Source organism: Poromitra crassiceps (assembly GCF_964638095.1).
Source record: "Poromitra crassiceps genome assembly, chromosome: 4".
Classification (NCBI taxonomy): domain Eukaryota; kingdom Metazoa; phylum Chordata; class Actinopteri; order Beryciformes; family Melamphaidae; genus Poromitra; species Poromitra crassiceps.
The window spans coordinates 10,244,886-10,266,709 of NC_139626.1; the positions used below are offsets into that span (position 1 = coordinate 10,244,886).

Here is a 21,824-nt window from a genome sequence, read left to right on the forward strand (position 1 = left end):
ACAAAATGATGAGCGATGTCAGAAACTTCAAATGTGGAGGTGAAAGGAGACCCACATATTGATTATGGTGGAGATCAAAGTCGATATGTTTTTTACAGAGACAGGAAACAGTGGGCAGACTTGGAGCCTGTTCCTCAAGATGAAGGGCCAAATCCTGTGGTGAAGATCTCCTACTCTGACAAGTTCTCAGATGTTTATGACTATTTCCGTGCGTTGCTGAAGAATGATGAAAAAAGCGATCGGGCTTTCACCTTGACAGCTGATGCCATTGAGCTAAATGCTACAAATTACACAGTATGGCACTACAGGCGAGTGTTGCTGAGAGCCTTAGAGAAGGACCTGAGGGAGGAGATGAGCTACATTACTGCCATCATTGAGCAGCAACCCAAAAGCTACCAAGTCTGGCATCACAGACGCATGGTGGTGGAGTGGCTGAACGATCCCACAGAGGAGCTCCAGTTCATCGCAGACATTCTCAGTCAAAATGCAAAGAACGACCAAGCCTGGCACCACAGACAGTGGGTCATCCAGGTGTACAAACTCTGGGACAAGGAGCTGGAGTATGTGGAGAAGCTTTTGGAAGAAGACGTGAGGAATAACTCTGTGTGGAATCAGAGGCATTTCGTCATTTCCCACACTTCAGGCTTCTCCAGTGCAGCCATACTGGACCGAGAGGTTCAGTATTGTCTGAACCAGATCAAGAAGGCTCCCCACAATGAAAGCGCATGGAACTATTTGAAAGGCATTCTGCAAGATCGAGGCATGTGGTCTCACCCAGGGCTAGTGGATCAGCTGCTGGTGCTAAAGGAGACACACTGCTCACTTTACCTTTTAGCCTTCCTGGTCGACTGCTATGAGGATGCCTTGGAGAACAACAATCAAAAGGAAACTTTAAGCAGGGCTCTAGAGGTTTGTGAACTCCTGGCCCACGAGGACACCATCCGGAAGGAGTATTGGCTGTTTCTGGGACGCTCGTTAGAGAGCAAATACGGACCCAGCTCCACCTCTGAACCTTCAGCCCTATAGCATCTGGGCAGCAGGAGCTCAGCTAGGTGTCCAGGAGGAAAACACTGTTTCCACTCCAACTGTTGTCCCACGTCGTCATTACTCTCAGCAGAGCCAGCTTATGCAGCTCGATCTGACTGAATTACTGTGAGGTGCAGTACTGACATTTCTCAAAATAACCAATAACACAGGATCTGTGCTGGGCTTAGCCTAAATCAGTTTTATTTGTATGTATTTGCCATTTGTACACTACTTTTTTTATATTGTTTGAGACCACTTTAAAATGAACATGTTACAAGCTTGCCCATATAGGGTGTCCATTCCATTTGTTTAATTGTCATTCTCCATTGAGGACATTTTGTGAACAACATTGGGAATGTGAATAAAGTTTTCTGAAACAGAAGTTGCAACTTTTTTTTATTGATGGATATTAATTCATACAACAGGAACTGTTGTATAATGAAACTAATACCGTCCATCATTCAATGTCAGGAACAGTATGAAGGTATGAAAAAATAGATACTGCCAAAGCCAACAGCTGACACTTTTAAAGTATATATGTAGCAGTCTGAATGGATACAATCAGGTTGTATATAGGTGTCTATCAAAGAAGTCAAGGAGCCATATGGATGGACCCAGATAACTATAGGTACTGTATTCAGTTTCATAGGCGCAGTGGTTCTCAAATTTTTTCACATGAAGGACCCCTAAACTGACAAAAATTAGACCACGGACCCCCATTTGATAGGATTTTGTCCCATGGTCCCCTGATAATAAGATTGAGTTCTAGATGTTTTATTACAGAAAGTGTATAAAATCCATGACCAAAATAGTCATTGTGGTACATATGAATGGAATTATAGCTAAAATAAAAAATTGCCCCCCTTTTGGCTGGGGACCCCCTGGAACCCCCTCAAGGACCTCTGGGGGTCCCCGGACCCCCATTTGAGAACCACTGGGCTACAGAATTCACCATTATTTCTATTGATTAGTACTTTTAGAATTATTACCATACAAGTGCATATTCTCAGTCATTTTTTTAACCTGAAACTTATTCTGAGTTTCAGCCCCGCCAGCTGTGATGTGTGTTTGCATGCACTATATTATAATATTCCAATAGTCAGGATACAGTAGGCCTAATTACATTTTTCTTAGTTGAAACCTGAATACTGATAGGCTACAGTATAAGGCTGCGTACACATGTCTGAAAAAATAAATCAGTGATGATGATACAGAATGATGATGTCATAGACATTGTGACATCACATCAGTGAGGCCATAAATCCTTCACTGCTGAGGTAAGGTTATAAATTGAACAACTCATAAAGCCTGAACCTGCAGCAACAAGCGCATCGATCGACCAAGCCCAAGCCTCAAAGTCAAACAATCTATTGGCAATAAACCCATTGCTGTTGAACCATTGATAGTTAATTAATAGATCAGTTAATAGTTAATAAGATAAGTTGAACACACATTGTTGTGTTGCCCACGAGTTACTACTTGACAAGATTTGTTTCACACACACACACACACACACACACACACACACACACACACACACACACACACACACACACACACACACACACACACGTCACACACTTTTAGTCACGACGACACTACTGATAGGAGCGCAAGAGGGGTTTGTGATTACAGTGATGCAAATCTACGGCACCGAAGCTGCCGCAAAGGTATCAAAACGTTTGCAGCAGTGATGGCAAGTGTCGCAAAAGAGTAGGCGGCTAGGTGCTGTCGGTGCTGTTCGTTTCGTAGATAGCTGCCTACACACTGACCGGAATATCTATCGCTGGCGAGTAATCTACAAACCTCACCCAATATCATGGATTCTAATAGGATAATGCGACGTTTTCGTGTGTGTTTTCGACGAATACCCTTTCGTGTCGAAGGCGTTTGCACGGCAGGTGTGATGTCGACTGCCCTAGTATTGGGGGACGTGTGATGAAAGAAATTGGCTTGTGTGTTTATAATGTACAATATCGAGCTAGCTATTGAAACTGGGACTAAATAGCCTCTTTGTGCATTTGCGGAAGATACTTTTCTCCTTGTCATCCCACCTGCTTCTGACTGAGGACCTCTTCCGTGTCGTTACCCCCATTGCTAACGACAGACAGAAGAGTGTTTACGTCTCTCCAAGCGAGGAAGTGGAGCTGCGGCAAGGTGACTGAATTTAGCCCGGACAACACCGGAAGCAAGATATATGTCCTTCGCAATAAATGAGCAGAATATTTATCTTTTGAAGTGGGATTCGTTTTGTGGGGTGCAGAGCAACAACCTTTGGGAGGCAAACAACAACCGTGTTTTCACTGATTACGGATGTATCTGTGTTTGTGTTCAGTTTGCTGGTTTGCGCCACTGTAAAACGACACCGGTGTTTTATTTTGGAATCTGTGGTCGGAAATCTTGCGTTGTTATTCCAGCTGACTTGACGCTGGTAGGAAGTGGGATGTGGCCAGGATGTATTTGCTGCTGTTAAAGATATGAAAATCATTGAATCGGGTGTGCTCCGGGAGCTGTGCTTCACCATCGGACAGACACGCCGGAGCTTACGGCAGTGTTGGCTCTCCCTCCGTGGTGTTGTCGCTGCGGTCGGTGCTCGGCAACACCCAAAACCACCAAAGCTGCTGGGTTGGCTCTGCATCGGACCATTTCCACGAAGGCTTCTCAACCTCACGACTCATGCATTTCTCAAAATTGTGTGAGGCTGAGGTGCTATATTCTCTGATTACGTGAAATCAATATGTGAACCGATAAAGTCACATCCTTGACTTTTATTTTTGTATTTTTTGTCTTGGACAAAATACTTTTTTTATTTTGTTTTTATTTTATTTAATGTCAACAACTCAGCATCAAGTGATGATGGAGTCTTCTCTAGCCCTGGGCAGACTGGAATTGAGCCCCAGCCCCTCTGCTGTTGGGGTCAGACCCCCTGGGAAAGACAAGACAGGACAGCGGCCTCTGGGGCCCCAAGCCCCGGCTCACCTGAACGGCTGCGTCCCGCTGTCACACCAGGTGGCCGGTCACAAGTACGGGGTGGATAAAGTGGGTAAGTTAACCTGTCAAGAGACCAATGCCTCTCTATAGGGTCAATGATTGCAAGCTTCAAATATGATTTAAGAGTTGTATGTAGTAGTAGTCACAATACGTCCATGGCATGCCAAATCTTAATTAAAAAATCTGGCAATTCATGTAGTCTTACTTTAAAGACAAGCAGCGACATATACACAATTTAAGGCATATACACAATTTAAGGCATATTATGAATCATGAGGATCAAATGGTAAATTCAACAAACACAAGATGCGCTGAGGTTTCTATTTAATAGTGTTTGAGGTGTTTCAAACTATTTTCAACGCATGAAATACGAAAGCTGCAAAAGACTGTTGGTTCTACCTTGTTTGTTGTTGCAATAGGCTATAGCTTCCGACCAGAATGTCACTGTGGAGCGCTGTGATGGCTGCGCGCATCCGACATATCGCTGGCACAGAATTGGGATAAAAAGAGGTACTTATTAGCAGCATCGAGCTTTCAAATCCCAGCAGATCTAATCAATGGAGTCTTCTGCTTTGATACTGTAGGTGGCTTTGGAATGTCTCTGCGACACTTGTACGACGAGTGGATCGGCATGTCCCGCTGCTTGTGACTTTTCTCCGGGCCCTCACTTAATGTTTGGGGAAGGGACTGTGGAGGGTAGCTGATTCCTTCAGTTACATGACACACATCCTGAAAGGGGCTAGCTCTATTGATACGTAAGCGAGGCAACATTTAACTGACAGATTTTTGAATAGAGTTTTGCATGACGTGGTTTTGCTAGCTCAGGAGGTAGAGCGGGTCATCCACTAATCTCTTTGGATAAAAGAGGTCGGTGGTTTGATCCCCGGCTCCTCCAGTCGACTCCTCCATGTCGAAGTGTCCTTGGGCAAGATACGGAAAGGGGGGCCACGGTGGCGCAGTGGTAGCGCCGCCGCCTCACAGCAAGAAGGTCCTGGGTTCGATTCCCGCCTGGGACGCCGTCGGCGCTGAGGGTGTGCCCTCAGTGCCCACGGCCCAGGTGGGGTCGTCAAAAAGGGCCTTTCTGTGTGGAGTTGGCATGTTCTCCCCATGCTCCCCTGGGGCTTCCTCCAGATAGGAACCCCCTGCTAAAAGAAAACATGCGGGAATAAAAAAAAAGATACTGAATCCCAAATTGCTCCTGATGGCTGTGCCAGCAGCCCAGCACCCTGCGTGGCAGCTTACCGCCATCGCTGTATGAATGTCTGTGTGAATGGGTGAATGTACCTAACGGTACTCATTGTAAGGATTGTAAGGATAAAGGTGCTATATAAATGCAGGCCGTTTACCATTTACATGTCAGGGCTATGATTTATGCACCTGTGTGGAAATGAATCAGCTCTGTGTCTGACTCTCTCTCACACTTATTCACTCTGAATTAAACATGCTAAGCTTTTCTCGCGTTGCTAACCTAGCCATGCAAAAACAACGGGAGAAAAGGCTTCGGATACCATGGGAAAGTCATTGAAAACCACTGATAGTATATATGATGTTTCTCTCTCCTGATATTTTCTCTCAGTGACATACAGACACACTCGCATATACACTCACACTCCTACAGTACACGCAGGACACCTGATGTTATCAAAGACTCCATTGTCCATTATCAGGTGAGGTGTTGAGATGATAATTCAATCACTTGTGTCAGGTGAGGTGTTGAGATGATAATTCATTTAGTTACTTGTGTCAGGTTTGGCCCCGTCATCACAGTCTGTCAGCTGCTGGTTCAGTCAGTTATCTTACTGAAATCCTGCAACTTACATCTCCATGTTTTGGGACAGAAGAGCTCATCTTCACTCCATGCATTTGCAATGGAATAAAGATGCACTTAGTGTGGAGATGCTCTCAGATCAGAGGCCTGCAGACTGCAGTCATCCAGGCAGGCCAGGGTGTGGCCAGCAGGCCAAACCTGTCCATCCACACAGCTCTTTTTGGGAGAGCTCTTTCTTCTGTTTGGGCTATTCAAATCTAATCTAATTCCAGTCCCTAACTGTCTGTCCTAACTGCACGATGGACTTGTCTGCACTCTTTACCCTGCTAAAGTGACCTTATGGCCCATTTCCACCGCTGGTGTTAGCCCAGCTCAACTCGCTTTTTTGTCTCATTCCACCGGTCAAAAACCGGGACAGCCCGGGTTGAGTCGTGCTGCTTTTATAGTCCCTGCTTTGTTGAGGTTCCAGCCCTGTGGACCCGGTACCATACGGTGACGTGAAAACACTGCAGACGACTGATTGTTCAGGCAGAATGGTGTTTACTGTGTCTACTGTCAATGCTGGATACCACTTTAGCGGCACTTACCTTCTCTTCTGTTATTTCCATCAGTCTTTTGTGTTCCTGCCTTCGGCTCTGGTGAAATAAAATCGATCTCCTTGCTCGGCCTTAACAAGACGGTGGTTTTCAATTGTTTTGAGAGAGAAAAGTCTGGGGCTCTGGAACCCCTTGTAGTTGTGTGCTACGTCGGCTCCGCTAGGCCGGAGGCGGGGGTTTAGCGGAGCCGCGGCCTTTCCTGATGTGAGTGGCCGGGCCTGTGGCTCCTCTTCTCCCCGTAGCGTAGTAACCACCCGTCCCCCGTGCAGCACATCCATGTACAGTAAATAACAACAAATTGATATCCAGGGGATTTCACCCGCCATCCATTTTCCATCTACAGTTTGTTCAAATGTCCATGTTCATCTAACGTTATACAAATGGAGGGCGAAGGGAAGATATATGGGTGGAGGGCAGATATGCGGTCGCTATGACAACCAGTTGTGGGCGGAGGCAAGTAAACTTGCGGTGGAATCGAGATGAGTAAGGCCAAGTAAGAGTAGAGCCGTGCTGTGCTGTTATACGTGGTGGAAATCTTCTCTGGTGTTCCCTGTTAGGAACACATCACGAAACAGTCATCAGTCCAGACTGTGGTTTGTTGTGCTAGGCCAGGGCTGCACAAACTTTTTTTAGGATGAGCGCTACTTAGAAAGAATACAACTAGTTGCGAGCTACTTCTTTCTCCTTGTCCCCCCCCCCCCCAAGTACATATTTAGCACATTTTAACAGTATTATATTATTTATTTAACATATGTTAATAATGTTATGTATGTTAAATACTATACTGAGTTAGCTATACATGGGATTTAGTTTATGCATAAAAAATAATAAATTTTGGATTTCTTTGGCCTGAGATCTACTGGTCGATTACAATCTACAGTACCTATTGGGCACCCCTGCTCTAGTCTTTCCAAGCATGAGCAACTGCTGCTGGCTTATCAGATGTCAACATGTGTCTCCTTATACCAATAAGCCATACATTTTCGAGTCATCTCCTATAGTTGGTTCAGATTATATTCCCGATCTCACCTGGTTCTTCTCACTGTTAACAACCCTCCCACACAGTGTCTCTTGTTAGAGGACTAAGACTGGCATTTACAGGTGTCACAGTGCATTAATACCTTACTTATTACACACATATGAACAAATAGCACAATGACTTAATGGCCTAAGAAGCTAAATGAGTTGATTGTTCTTTTCTTTTGCCCTGCTGTCTGTGGTCCACTCCTGGCACAAAGTGATGCTCTTGGACCTTCATGTCATAATCATATAGTTTGTGCATGCTGCTTCAAAGACTGGCGTTGTGATCTACTGAAGTAGCCTGGCTTGAGAGAGATAAGACGAGAGGATTGTTGTGATGTGTGCAGGACTCCAACTCACATGCTCTTACCTCAGTTTCCCTGTGTTATGCACAAAGCGCCATGCACTTTATGTGCATAACAGGGTTTCTTGCTTTCTGTCATAAAGCAGAAGAAACACTCTGATTCTTCAGACATTTTAAGATTTTTTTGAGAATTAAAAAAAATAACATTATTATTGTGTCTTTTCTCTGTCTGCGCCGGCGTCTACTTTCAAATAAAGTAGAAATAAGATTAGATTACAGTACAGTTCATATTTAACAAGGTGAAGGTAATATTTTGGAAGTTTCATATATCTCATTGTAAGAGAGAATAAACCTGATAAGAAACCTTCCATCCACCACGTCCAGTCAAGTGAACAGGCAGATCATTTAGCTGTGACACAGTATTGAGATCCAGCTAGGCATCTCCTTCTGCAAGTTCCTACAGTCAATGCTGGCTGTTGAGCAAATACCGGAATCCAGTTTAGCTTGTAATGCCTGATAACGTCACTGCCATGTCCCCCTCCCAGCGCTTAATTTGGGGTTCCAGTCATGTGTGTTAATCACAGAGATCACCTGGTGTAGTTAGTGTGTTAGTCACAGAGATCACCTGGTGTAGTTAGGGGAGTCACGGAGATCACCTGGTGTAGTTAGTGGAGTCACGGAGATCACCTGGTGTAGTTAGTAGAGTCACGGAGATCACCTGGTGTAGTTAGTAGAGTCACGGAGATCACCTGGTGTATTTAGGGGAGTCATTGAGATCACCTGGTGTAGTTAGGGGAGTCATGGAGATCACCTGGTGTAGTTAGGGGAGTCATGGAGATCACCTGGTGTAGTTAGTGGAGTCACTGAGATCACCTGGTGTAGTTAGGGGAGTCACGGAGATCACCTGGTGTAGTTAGGGGAGTCATGGAGATCACCTGGTGTAGTTAGGGGAGTCATGGAGATCACCTGGTGTATTTAGGGGAGTCATGGAGATCACCTGACCTGGTGTAGTTAGTGGAGTCACGGAGATCACCTGGTGTAGTTAGGGGAGTCATGGAGATCACCTGGTGTAGTTAGTGGAGTCACGGAGATCACCTGGTGTAGTTAGGGGAGTCATGGAGATCACCTGGTGTAGTTAGTGGAGTCACGGAGATCACCTGGTGTAGTTAGGGGAGTCATGGAGATCACCTGGTGTAGTTAGTGGAGTCACGGAGATCACCTGGTGTAGTTAGGGGAGTCATGGAGATCACCTGGTGTAGTTACTGGAGTCACGGAGATCTCCTGGTGTATTTAGGGGAGTCATGGAGATCACCTGACCTGGTGTAGTTAGTGGAGTCACAGAGATCACCTGGTGTAGTTAGGGGAGTCATGGAGATCACCTGGTGTAGTTAGTGGAGTCACGGAGATCACCTGGTGTAGTTAGGGGAGTCATGGAGATCACCTGGTGTAGTTAGTGGAGTCACGAAGATCACCTGGTGTAGTTAGTGGAGTGACGGAGATCACCTGGTGTAGTTAGGGGAGTCACGGAGATCACCTGGTGTAGTTAGTGGAGTCATGGAGCTCACCTGGTGTAGTTAGTGGAGTCACAGAGATCACCTGGTGTAGTTAGTGTGTTAGTCACAAAGATCACCTGGTGTAGTTAGTGTGTTAGTCACAAAGATCACCTGGTGTAGTTAGTGTGTTAGTCACAGAGATCACCTGGTGTAGTTAGTGTGTTAGTCACAGAGATCACCTGGTGTAGTAGTTAGTGTGTTAGTCACAGAGATCACCTGGTGTAGTTAGTGTGTTAGTCACAGAGATCACCTGGTGTAGTTAGTGTGTTAGTCACAAAGATCACCTGGTGTAGTTAGTGTGTTAGTCACAGAGATCACCTGGTGTAGTTAGTGGAGTCACAGAGATCACCTGGTGTAGTTAGTGTGTTAGTCACAGAGATCACCTGGTGTAGTTAGTGTGTTAGTCACAGAGATCACCTGGTGTAGTTAGTGGAGTCACAGAGATCACCTGGTGTAGTTAGTGTGTTAGTCACAGAGATCACCTGGTGTAGTTAGTGTGTTAGTCACAGAGATCACCTGGTGTAGTAGTTAGTGTGTTAGTCACAGAGATCACCTGGTGTAGTTAGTGTGTTAGTCACAGAGATCACCTGGTGTAGTTAGTGTGTTAGTCACAAAGATCACCTGGTGTAGTTAGTGTGTTAGTCACAGAGATCACCTGGTGTAGTTAGTGGAGTCACAGAGATCACCTGGTGTAGTTAGTGTGTTAGTCACAAAGATCACCTGGTGTAGTTAGTGTGTTAGTCACAAAGATCACCTGGTGTAGTTAGTGTTAGTCACAGAGATCACCTGGTGTAGTTAGTGTGTTAGTCACAGAGATCACCTGGTGTAGTTAGTGTGTTAGTCACAGAGATCACCTGGTGTAGTAGTTAGTGTGTTAGTCACAGAGATCACCTGGTGTAGTTAGTGTGTTAGTCACAGAGATCACCTGGTGTAGTTAGTGTGTTAGTCACAAAGATCACCTGGTGTAGTTAGTGTGTTAGTCACAGAGATCACCTGGTGTAGTTAGTGGAGTCACAGAGATCACCTGGTGTAGTTAGTGTGTTAGTCACAGAGATCACCTGGTGTAGTTAGTGTGTTAGTCACAGAGATCACCTGGTGTTACAGTCACATGTGTTAGTCACAGAGATCACCTGGTGTAGTTAGTGGAGTCATGGAGATCACCTGGTGTAGTTAGTGGAGTCATGGAGATCACCTGGTGTAGTTAGTGTGTTAGTCACAGAAATCACCTGGTGTTACAGTCACATGTGTTAGCCACAGAGATCACCTGGTGTTACAGTCACACGTGTTAGTCACAGAGATCACCTGGTGTTACAGTCACATGTGTTAGTCACAGAGATCACCTGGTGTTACAGTCACATGTGTTAGCCACAGAGATCACCTGGTGTTACAGTCACATGTGTTAGTCACAGAGATCACCTGGTGTTACAGTCACATGTGTTAGCCACGGGGATCATCTTGTGTAGTTAGTGGAGTCTTTGGTTGGAATGCACAGATTGCACAGTTACCTGCCCAAGGCCCAAAAGGGCTCACAAGCATTTGACTGATGGCTTCTTCTGACATCAGGTATGAAGTGGTTAGTTCATGAGGAGGCAGGCTCACAAGATGAAACTAGTTGAATTTACATTTAGTTGAATGTATCCTACATTTATGAGTCTTTGAATAATACCAAATGTGATGGATTTTCTGTTGATGCAGTTTGAGTTGCCCCTTTCTTTCTCTGTTCAGCCATGGTTGCTACTAGCTATCACTGAATGCTAACTATTCACTTCTTCTGTCTATTCCAAACAAGCTGGCATTTTATTTTTATTTGATCCATCATGTAGGCTTTTAGATTGTAAGAGAATGATTGTAATAGAATAATCGAGTCGAATAAAAATGTCTCAGAATAATTTGAGTTTAGGGGTTTCCCACAAACCAGTGTAGTATTTTATTGATCAATACTATAATGCAATCACCATATCCATATCCATCACGTTGGAGGTTGATGACTGGCATATATATATATATATATATATATATATATTAGCGGTGGGACTCGATTAAAAAAATTAATCTAATTAATTAGAGGCTTTGTCCTCTAATGAACAGGTTAAAAAGCAAACATGAGCACAGGCCATGTCACTGTTTTCTTGCCACTTTTGCACCAGTTTTTCCGCCTCGGCGCAGCTGTGGGTGTGCCATATGCTAAACCAGGCGTGGCTGTGCTCAATCTTCACGTTTGCTATCGTCCCTATGCGCTCAACTCTTTGTGCTAAGACTTCTGAAAAGCAGGTTTTAGCGCAAAAATACCCCGCTACGCTTGAGCGCACCATTATTCTCCGCGCTGCACAGTGCAGTGCAGTGCAGTGCAGGGGGAATCCTCGGATACGTCATCATTACGCACCGATGTCCCATTAAAATACAAATGCCAGGACATCAAATTCTGCTGCTAAAATTGCAGAACAGCAGATTATTCAGTGAGATCAATCAACTATTATTCACTGAAAAACTTTGATCACATGTAAAGAGCCATAACCATGCTGGTATCGTCTTTCTACCCCCTCTCCTCTCTCTCCCTCTCTCTCTCTCTCTCTCCAAAACCTTGTGCACGAACGCAGACGCACGCACGCACACACACACACACACACTCACATACACGATAGCCTATTCAGCTGTTGGTTGCATGCCCTAATCACCTGTCAATCAAATGCGGCCGGACACGCACCGGCTAGACTCCTCCGTCTATCTCTCTCGCCCTCGATGAAAGCAGAAGTCGGTTGTGTTGTGAAAATGTTGAGACAAAGAAGAAACTTCACGTTCTTTCCTGTTTTTCAACCCAATGTGAGAGCAGTGTTATACGTCTTCAACTGTGAATTCAACCTGCCTGTTTCCATGAAGACGCTCCATTACGTAGACCGCCTGCTGCTGTGTTTCTAATCTCTCCTTAACAGGTTCCGAACTGAGCCCACACGAAGCTAACGTTAGCCGCCAGTAATTCTGCCCGTTTTCAGCCAGCTAGTTCAATTCAACACACACACGTTGTGTTGGTCAGGAGGAATGAATTCATCGAGACATTTGTTAAAAATACAAATGAACAGATTAAATCCAGACACCGCTATTAAAACTGTCGAGGAATAAAACACAATAAAGTTCACGACTTGTTTCCATTGTGGTCCTCATTTGTCACTCTAGCTGTAAAGATGAGCCCGCTACAGCCTCTGAAAGACCGCAAATAAATAAACATATGATTCAAATTTCAACTGAGGGTGCAGAATATTAAACTTGAGGGTGCAATGCGCTCTCTTGCACCCCCATAGAACCGGGCCTGCTAAGTCAGTAGTGTTAAACAGAACAGGAGTGTCCAGTCTATCCTGTCTACTTCTGTGATCAGGTCTCACGAGTGAGGGGCAATAAAGGCAGAGTCAAGTTTCTTATTGAGCGCTTATGAAGACCTATGGTATGTCACTGCCCTACCTAGATCAAGCTCAAAGTCCATCGCACGTTTCCCTGTCTCTCTCCCCCTGTTTCTGCCTCCCTCTTTTACTGTCTCTTTCTCTCGCTCTCTCCCTCTCACTATCGCTCTCTCTCTGTTTCTGTCTCCCTCTCTCTGTCTTTCTCTCACTATTGCTCTCTCTCTGTTTCTGTTTCGCTCTCTCGTTCAGTTTCTGTCTCCCTCTCTCTGTTTCTCTCTCTCTCATTCGGTTTCTATCTCTCTCTCTGTCTCTCTCTCGTTGTGTTTCTGTCTCTCTCTCTCTGTCTCTCTCTCTCTCTCTTCATCTCCCTTCTTCTGATTCTGTCTTTATGCCAGCTGGTTAAGCTCTATGTGTGTTTGATGAATGACAGAGAGTTTATGGCTTCATGTTAAACATTAGGCTAAGCGGTGTTACTGTTGGAAGTGTTAAACGGTCAAATAGAATTAGGCTAGAATAGAACTTCATTGTCCGTCCAAGACAGAAAAATTATCTTTTCAGCCATGTAGAAATGTAGAATACATGAGCATTCCCAATGAATTGCTTTATTTTTTATTGTTAGACTTGTTCAATAGGTTGTGAACATACCTTAGTTAGGACTCTATCACATTAACTCAGCTTTAATGTATCTTTTGTACAGTTTGCTTGATACTTTTTTCAATCTTTATAAAGGGACCCTATGGAGCCAGGAACTCACTCTAGGAGGCTGTACCTTTTACTAAAGTCACACATTTTAAAACCGCAAAACAGTTCACACAACTTTAACACTATATGTGTTATACATATATATATATATATATATATATATATATATATATATATATATATATATATATATATATATATATATATATATATATATATATATATAAATTATATATGTGTTATACATATATTATGCATCAAAGCCTTTAGCTACTTCTGCTCTCACAAATGTCAAAATAGAACGTTATTATAATATAATATTAACGTTTGTTTGGCACAGCTTTTCAGCTTTATTTCATAATGGTTTCTGCTGCAGTACTTTTTTCTTGTGGTGATCAGATGTCACGCTGATTGCTCCTATAATGTTGTGTACTTCATCTGGTAAACTATAATGTTGTGTACTTCATCTGGTAAACTATAATGTTGTGTACTTCATCTGGTAAACTATAATGTTGTGTACTTCATCTGGTAAACTATAATGTTGTGTACTTCATCTGGTAAACTATAATGTTGTGTACTTCATCTGGTAAACTCAGAGAAGTTATCCCCCCCCACTTCATTTAGTTTCCTTTCCTTTTTGTATTTGTTGCAGGTATTTTGCAGCACCCAGATGGAACAGTTCTGAAGCAGCTACAGCCTCCACCAAGAGGTCCACGAGAGATGCAGTTTTATAGCATGGTAACACACGTGGACACACACGCGCGCGTACGCGTGCGCGCACACACACACACCCACATACACACACAACATGCTCATACACAAACCGATATTTACAGCACTTGTCAGTTAAATACATTGGTTAAATATGGCACATTGTGTGTGTGTGTGTGTGTGTGTGTGTGTGTGTGTGTGTGTGTGTGTGTGTGTGTGTGTGTGCGCGACATAGACTTGTCAGACAGCACTTACAACACAAAGTGCAATACACACATACACGTGGCTATGCTTTCACAGCAGTGTTATGAAAAACGGAGGCCACACACTTGTAGCCACGATGCACCCACCCCCCCAAATACCAACGACAAAAGTCTTCTTCAGGGTATTAAGAACAAACCAGCTCAACAGGCAATATCTGCAAAAATCTGTTTTAATTTTAATTTGACTGTACATCCCAGAACATGGCGCTAATGGTGTTAGCATTGTCCATCCCCATACTGTTTAACGTTAGCCTTTGAGCTAACGCTATTGTAACAAAACTATATCGGATGCACATTGCACATGAAACATTGCTAATGTGATTAATATGACACATTTGGGTGATGGTGTACCGTCTGTCAAATTGCTGTAGCTTAGTTTTAAAGCTAGAGCAAAGTTCCTGGCATCATCTGAAACTAGCAGACCTACGGCATCCATTGCTACCAACCATCTCATCTCGCTTGTTGGGAAGGGGGTAAACAGCGCTCCAAATAGCGGTATTTAGGTTAGGGTCCCTTGACCTCTCACCTCAAGATATCTGACTGAGAATGGATTATATGGGTACCCAGCGTACCCACGAATCTCCCCTGTACAGAAAAGTAAGTGATATGCTTATTTGAAAAATGTCCTGCAATAGGAGGGCAGAGTAGAAATGTATTACAAACATTAATATTAGTTGTTGCACCTTCTGTGTTAACTTTTGTACCATTATTGAATAATGATTTTTGAGACTCAGTTGCACTGAAATATTGGTATATCACTCCCCCCACATTAAGTTCATTAAATGAATAGAAGTATTACTAACTGCATTTGAATATTAAAAATATAACTGTTTGGATAATAAACTTTGATTACCAGGATATATTTGGTCCTTTTCATCAAATTAGTAGCTATAATTGGGTTACAGTAGTAGGCTACTGGTGGAAGTGCACGGTCACAATCTGGCCCTCTGATAGCGAGGACATTTTATTGTGGCCCTCTCTATCATTAAAGTTGTCCATCCATGATCTAGGATAAGGAAAAGGACACGTGTGTGTTCTATCATAGGTAGGAGTGTTCTCAATCACCTCTGAACACTGTGGGAGGAGCTATTTATCATAGGTAGGAGTGTTCTCAGTCACCTCTGAACGCTGTGGGAGGAGCTATTTATCATAGGTAGGAGTGTTCTCAATCACCTCTGAACACTGGGAGGAGCTATTTATCATAGGTAGGAGTGTTCTCAATCACCTCTGAACACTGTGGGAGGAGCTATTTATCATAGGTAGGAGTGTTCTCAATCACCTCTGAACACTGTGGGAGGAGCTATTTATCATAGGTGGGAGTGTTCTCAATCACCTCTGAACACTGTGGGAGGAGCTATTTATCATAGGTAGGAGTGTTCTCAATCACCTCTGAACGCTGTGGGAGGAGCTATTTATCATAGGTAGGAGTGTTCTCAATCACCTCTGAACACTGTGGGAGGAGCTATTTATCATAGGTAGGAGTGTTCTCAATCACCTCTGAACACTGTGGGAGGAGCTATTTATCATAGGTAGGAGTGTTCTCAATCACCTCTGAATGCTGTGGGAGGAGCTATTTATCATAGGTAGGAGTGTTCTCAATCACCTCTGAACGCTGTGGGAGGAGCTATTTATCATAGGTAGGAGTGTTCTCAATCACCTCTGAACACTGTGGGAGGAGCTATTTATCATAGGTAGGAGTATTCTCAATCACCTCTGAACACTGTGGGAGGAGCTATTTATCATAGGTAGGAGTGTCCTTAATCACCTCTGAACGCTGTGGGAGGAGCTATTTATCATAGGTAGGAGTGTTCTCAATCACCTCTGAACGCTGTGGGAGGAGCTATTTATCATAGGTAGGAGTGTTCTCAATCACCTCTGAACGCTGTGGGAGGAGCTATTTATCATAGGTAGGAGTGTTCTCAATCACCTCTGAACACTGTGGGAGGAGCTATTTATCATAGGTAGGAGTATTCTCAATCACCTCTGAACACTGGGAGGAGCTATTTATCATAGGTAGGAGTGTCCTTAATCACCTCTGAACGCTGTGGGAGGAGCTATTTATCATAGGTAGGAGTGTTCTCAATCACCTCTGAACGCTGTGGGAGGAGCTATTTATCATAGGTAGGAGTGTTCTCAATCACCTCTGAACGCTGTGGGAGGAGCTATTTATCATAGGTAGGAGTGTTCTCAATCACCTCTGAACACTGTGGGAGGAGCTATTTATCATAGGTAGGAGTGTTCTCAATCACCTCTGAACACTGTGGGAGGAGCTATTTATCATAGGTAGGAGTGTTCTCAATCACCTCTGAACACTGTGGGAGGAGCTATTTATCATAGGTAGGAGTGTTCTCAATCACCTCTGAACACTGGGAGGTAGCCTAGGTAAACCCAGCCCCCACGTGACCTGCTCTCTCAGTTCCCAGTCACTAGTGACTGAGAGCAGGTCTGAGAGCAGGTCACGTGGGGGATGGGTTTACCCAGGCTAACTGGGAGGAGCTATTTATCATAGGTAGCCTACCTGAATCATGCATTTTGAAAATCACATTAAAATAGCATATTTGATCAACAACTTCCACAGTACATAAAAACCCCCGAATATTATTGGTTCTCTTTCAAACCCAGACTCTCTTGTTTAGATCTAAGGTGTCACTCTGATAGGATATAACATCTACACATATACACATTTCGAGTGTCCATATTTTTACTGTACTTGTACTTTTTTTTTATTATTATTATTGTTTTGTTTGTCTGCTTCCCTCAAGTTTCTTTTTTTTTCTCCTTACGCCTAACATGTATTTTTAATCTTTTCTTTGCAAGGCATTGGTGATATAAATATAGCCTGTCAATTACTGTTTGTATGCATATGACTCCTTGTACTATTTATAGTACCACTGTCATGATCCTCATTTGAAAAATTGAATAAAAATTTTATCACAAAAAAAAACAAAAAACCCGAATATTAAGAAGAAAAACAGACAAACCAAGGGTCCACATTAGAAAAGAGAGTATATTATAAAAAAATAAAAGTCATATAGAGACCAAAAGGGTAGGACACATAATAGCCAAATAGGAGAGACATAGCAAGTATTACTAGCAGAAGACCAACCACTATTGTAGGGGGGGGGGAACAAAAAACATCCCTGGTTCCGACTGGGCACCTAAGGAGGAGATCAAAGAATACACAAACATAGACACAGAAAATATTAGAAGAACATTTTTATACACACGCACACACAGGTGGCATGTCAGCACACAGTGGCCTGCGCCTGTGGACTAACTGCTCTAGCTGTTTGCTTTAGAGCTTAGTAAAGCTGTCAGCCTCAGCAACTCCCATACAGTCAGGGCATTACAGTGTGTGTGCCCCGCTCTGACCACACTAACAACACCACATCTTAATGCTACGCAGTGTTACGCACTGACACACTGCTGGAAAGAACAACATATATACTGCTCATCAAAGTGTATTATACCAACATTTCCATTTTCCATATTCAAATGCATTTAGTAATGCGTCTATTAATTTAATTGACTTATTTACTGATTTACTTCTTAATGAACTTATGGATGCCGTAGGTCATCTAGTTTCATATGATAGCAGAAACTTCACTCTACAGCCATTTGATTTGTATCACTATGAAATCTTTCCGGAGATTAACAGGAGAAATTGACAAAAATCAGCACCGGGATGCCCCTAACCGCCCTTAAAATAATCAATGAATCAAATAAGTCAAGTGCCACACTGGGTGAGGATGGGGGCCGCTAGTTTACCATCCCTGCTCTAGTTGATATATTGCCAGGCCGCTACGGGTTCCGCTGGCATCATCCTGACCAAGGCGGGGAGGAGCTCATCTTGTGGCTCTCCACCAGCAGCACAAACTGGACCGTTGGACCGTTGTAAACTGGACCGTTGTAAACTGGACCGTTGTAAACTGGGCAGTTGTGGTTCACAGTGAGCAGCCAGTCAGCAAACAAGAGAAGAGTCCTCTTTGTTTGTGCACTTTAATGTGTCATTTAAACATGTCCAATTAAAATAATCTAGTTTCAACTCTGTCCTTTTAGAATCACAGGGGAAATATCACAGCCAACAATGTTCTCTTTTCTCAAAAGTAACTCTTAACCTTTACTCTACATTGTAAATTAGCTACTTTCTATTTGTTTTGTAGATTTTGTACAACAGTATTTTTTACCTTTTTCCTTTTTATACCTCCAGTCAGATTTCAGCGAGGTAATAGACATCTTCAAATCCAATTAAGAAAGAGGTGTGCGCGCGCGTGTGTGTGTGTGTGTGTGTGTGTGTGTGTGTGTTACAGCTGTAATTTCTCACTGCAACTTTGACTCATTAAAATGGTATAATGAAATGATCACAGAAAGACTGTATGCATGGAATAGAATAGCAAATCATTTCATTGAGGCATTTTCAACTTGGGCAACACAAACACACATATAACACAGTCATGAACTGGTTATGAATGATCTCATTTAAATATATGAGCCTCAGTCATGACGCATGTGGTGTTCCATGCTGGTGTGAGGATGCTGTACTGGAAATACTGACAGACGTAGCGCATGGGAGGATCATGCTGTTCCCTCCCAGTTCCCCTCCCCCCCTGAACAGGCGCCCTAACCGACCAGAGGAGGCACTAGTGCAGGGACCAGGACACATACCCTTAGTCCGGCTTCCAGACAAGGCCAATTGTGCCTGTATGGATGGTTCGAACCTGCGCCCCTCATGTTGATAGGCAGGGAATCTACCGCTGCACTACCCGGACATGCCTTTGACATTTTTAACTTGAACCAGTGATGCTATAAAACGTCAATAACGCGTGTGTGTGTGTGTGTGTGTGTGTGTGTGTGTGTGTGTGTGTGTGTGTGTGTGTGTGTGTGTGCGTGCGTGTGTGTGTGTCTCCTAGGTGTATGCAGAGGACTGCTATGATCCATGTCTGCTGGAGCTCCAGAGCCACCTGCCCAAATACTACGGCACCTGGTCCTCTCCTGACAGCCCCAACGGTAACAAAAGCCACATTTTGATCGCATGGTACCCGGCTCGACTTTACTCTACCCTGTCGCGATCTTGGGGTCCTTGCGCAGCTCATGTGAGATGGGGGTTTCCCAGAGCCTGCTATTGGTCCGTGATTGGCAAACTGCACGATCACTGGACAGGCAACCTGTCAATCACCTGCTGTTTTACTCCAAACGGGCAAGTTATCTAAGAAATGACCCCCCTTCCTACAGTTGTTATGAAAAGGTGAAATTAGCTATATTGACCAAAACCCTGTTTGGGTCCAGGCTGTAAAGATGCTTAATCACTGTTACAAAGTGGGGCATTTTAACATGGGGGTGACCGGGAACAACAGGACTTCTGAGTCCTGCCTCAAGTGGCCATTCGAGGAACTACAGCTTTCAGCATTATTCCTCATGAGGAAAACCTCAGAGCATGACCACTGGCGTGCGTGTGTGTGGAGGGAGGAGCCTGCAGAGACACATGCACAACACTGACTGGCTGATATCTGTATATTTTATATAAGATATAAAAGACCAACACGTATCATTCCACCAATCAGTGTAAGCCTATAGAACACATTCTGACGTGAGCACACTTGTGCCTGTGACTCAGACCTGTACCTGAAGCTGGAGGATGTGACGCGGCGCTTCGTGAAGCCGTGCATCATGGACGTCAAGCTGGGCCAGCGCAGCTACGACCCGTTCGCCTCGCAGGAGAAACGGGAGCAGCAGATCCGAAAATACCCTCTGATGGAGGAGATCGGCTTCCTGGTGCTCGGCATGAGGGTGAGTAAGACCTGGAGTCTGATGTGCCCGGATCTGGACTTCTCTTTGTAGTCCGGTAGCGTTCGGAGTGGGATTTGGAGGCTCGACATTTCAGCCCAACCATCATCCGTATGGACCAAGCATAAGGATTATTACAGGTTTTTATTTTGGGTGCAGCAGCCCTTTAAAGTGCAGGTCTTAGTCTAACTCCTGCTAGGTTCACACACTCTGTCCTGCTGCTTCCCTGACATTAGAGAGGAATAGAAATAGATCAAAAAGAGGAGAGAGAAAAAAGTATATATACTGTATATACTGTATATACTGTATACAGTATATCAGAGAGAGATAGGATCAGCTTTATGTCTTTTCCCAGTGAGCACAAACCGGGATTTGAACGTTGATTTCTAGTTGAAAACTGGGTGATCAGGTCTGGTCAGATCAGGCTTTAGCTGACGTGGCCTCCCTCCAGGAGTGTTCCAACCCTCGGCAAGCTCCGCATGAGGGATCCAAGACAGTCCTCACGTAGAGCCATATGAAATCTGTTTTATTTTTTTCCAAATTCCGTTTTATTTTTCCCCAAATTCATTTTTTTCCATTTTAATTTAGATTTTAAGGGGTTAGGAGCGATATTTTTTCTTTTTTTGACGACCCGCCTCTCTCAGACAGCCTCTACGTCATGTTTCTCAAGGTGAAAACTAAGTTGTGTGGTGCAGTAAGGGTCCCACGCAAGACCGGACCGAGGCGGAAGCCATTTTATATACACTTATGGCAGCCCCGTATGGACAAAAAGGCACCCTCTGTACCCTTCTCATAGAGCAGACCACAGATCAAAGGAGAAACAGCCGGTCCAAATAGCAATAAACATTTAACATATCTAAGCTGGCAGGGACGATCCATAACAACCGGTATATGTGTATGTAGTATGTACACACACACACACACATGCACACACACACACACATTTGTGTGTGTGTACATACTCTATACACACTGAGATCGCTGCTACATCCTACACTAGGTGAGCAAAGTCAATATGAAATGAATGAAATTAGCTCGCCCTGATCGCCTTTAGCTTTGAAACACATACACACACACACACACACACACACACACACACACACACACACACAGAGTTTATCTCCACCCATGCAAATAGCCATTGTACATGCTATGCTCTGTGTGGTTGATCTGGTGCTTTCCCAGGCTATGGAGCAGAAAACACACATTATAACACTGTCTCATTATGGAGGGGATGAGATGATGAGCATGGGAGAGAGGGTAAGAGGGAGACAGACAGACAGACAGACAGACAGACAGACACAGACAGACAGACAGACAGGACAGGAAGTGGAGAGCTTCTTATCTGTCGGAAAATATGAGGGTGAGATTGTGACACATTAAAGAGAGGCTTGATATCTCCTCCATCAGTTTCCTACGTAACCTACTGTCACCACCATCGCCATCATCATCATTAGCGCTATCTGCCCTTCTGGGCACGAGGTTTTTCTGCAATCGTAACAACAACAATACTAGGTCGAACCTAGTCTCAATACCAGACCCATGAGAGTTCTTACACTGATAGACTACGTTACTGCATGCGGCAGATCTCTCTCTGGTCTGGAACACTGCTCGCTCCAAACTGGTTTTGGGAATCCTGGCCAGTGATTGGTTGCGCCGGAATCTGGAATCCTCCAATCAGTAGCGACTTTAGTGATCACGCACGTTCAACCAA

General features: G+C 44.0%; 2 protein-coding genes across 2 annotated transcripts in view; both read left to right on the forward strand.

Annotated features, from left to right (window-relative positions):
* Positions 1–15: 15 nt before the first annotated feature.
* On the forward strand, positions 16–1,052 carry LOC310775584 (protein farnesyltransferase/geranylgeranyltransferase type-1 subunit alpha-like; the record flags this gene model as incomplete). Its single annotated transcript, XM_083635750.1, is given in 2 exon segments — positions 16–1,020; positions 1,023–1,052. Coding segments are annotated over 2 exon segments (1,035 nt in total).
* A 2,830-nt stretch (positions 1,053–3,882) lies between these two features.
* The window catches only part of ipmkb (inositol polyphosphate multikinase b), a gene marked incomplete at its 5' end in the record, with an annotated part of 30,539 nt that continues 12,597 nt past the window's right edge, over positions 3,883–21,824 (forward strand). Inside the window, 4 exon segments of the mRNA XM_083635751.1 lie at positions 3,883–4,069; positions 14,005–14,090; positions 19,237–19,333; positions 19,941–20,113. Coding sequence (XP_083491877.1) covers positions 3,883–4,069; positions 14,005–14,090; positions 19,237–19,333; positions 19,941–20,113 — 543 coding nt within the window.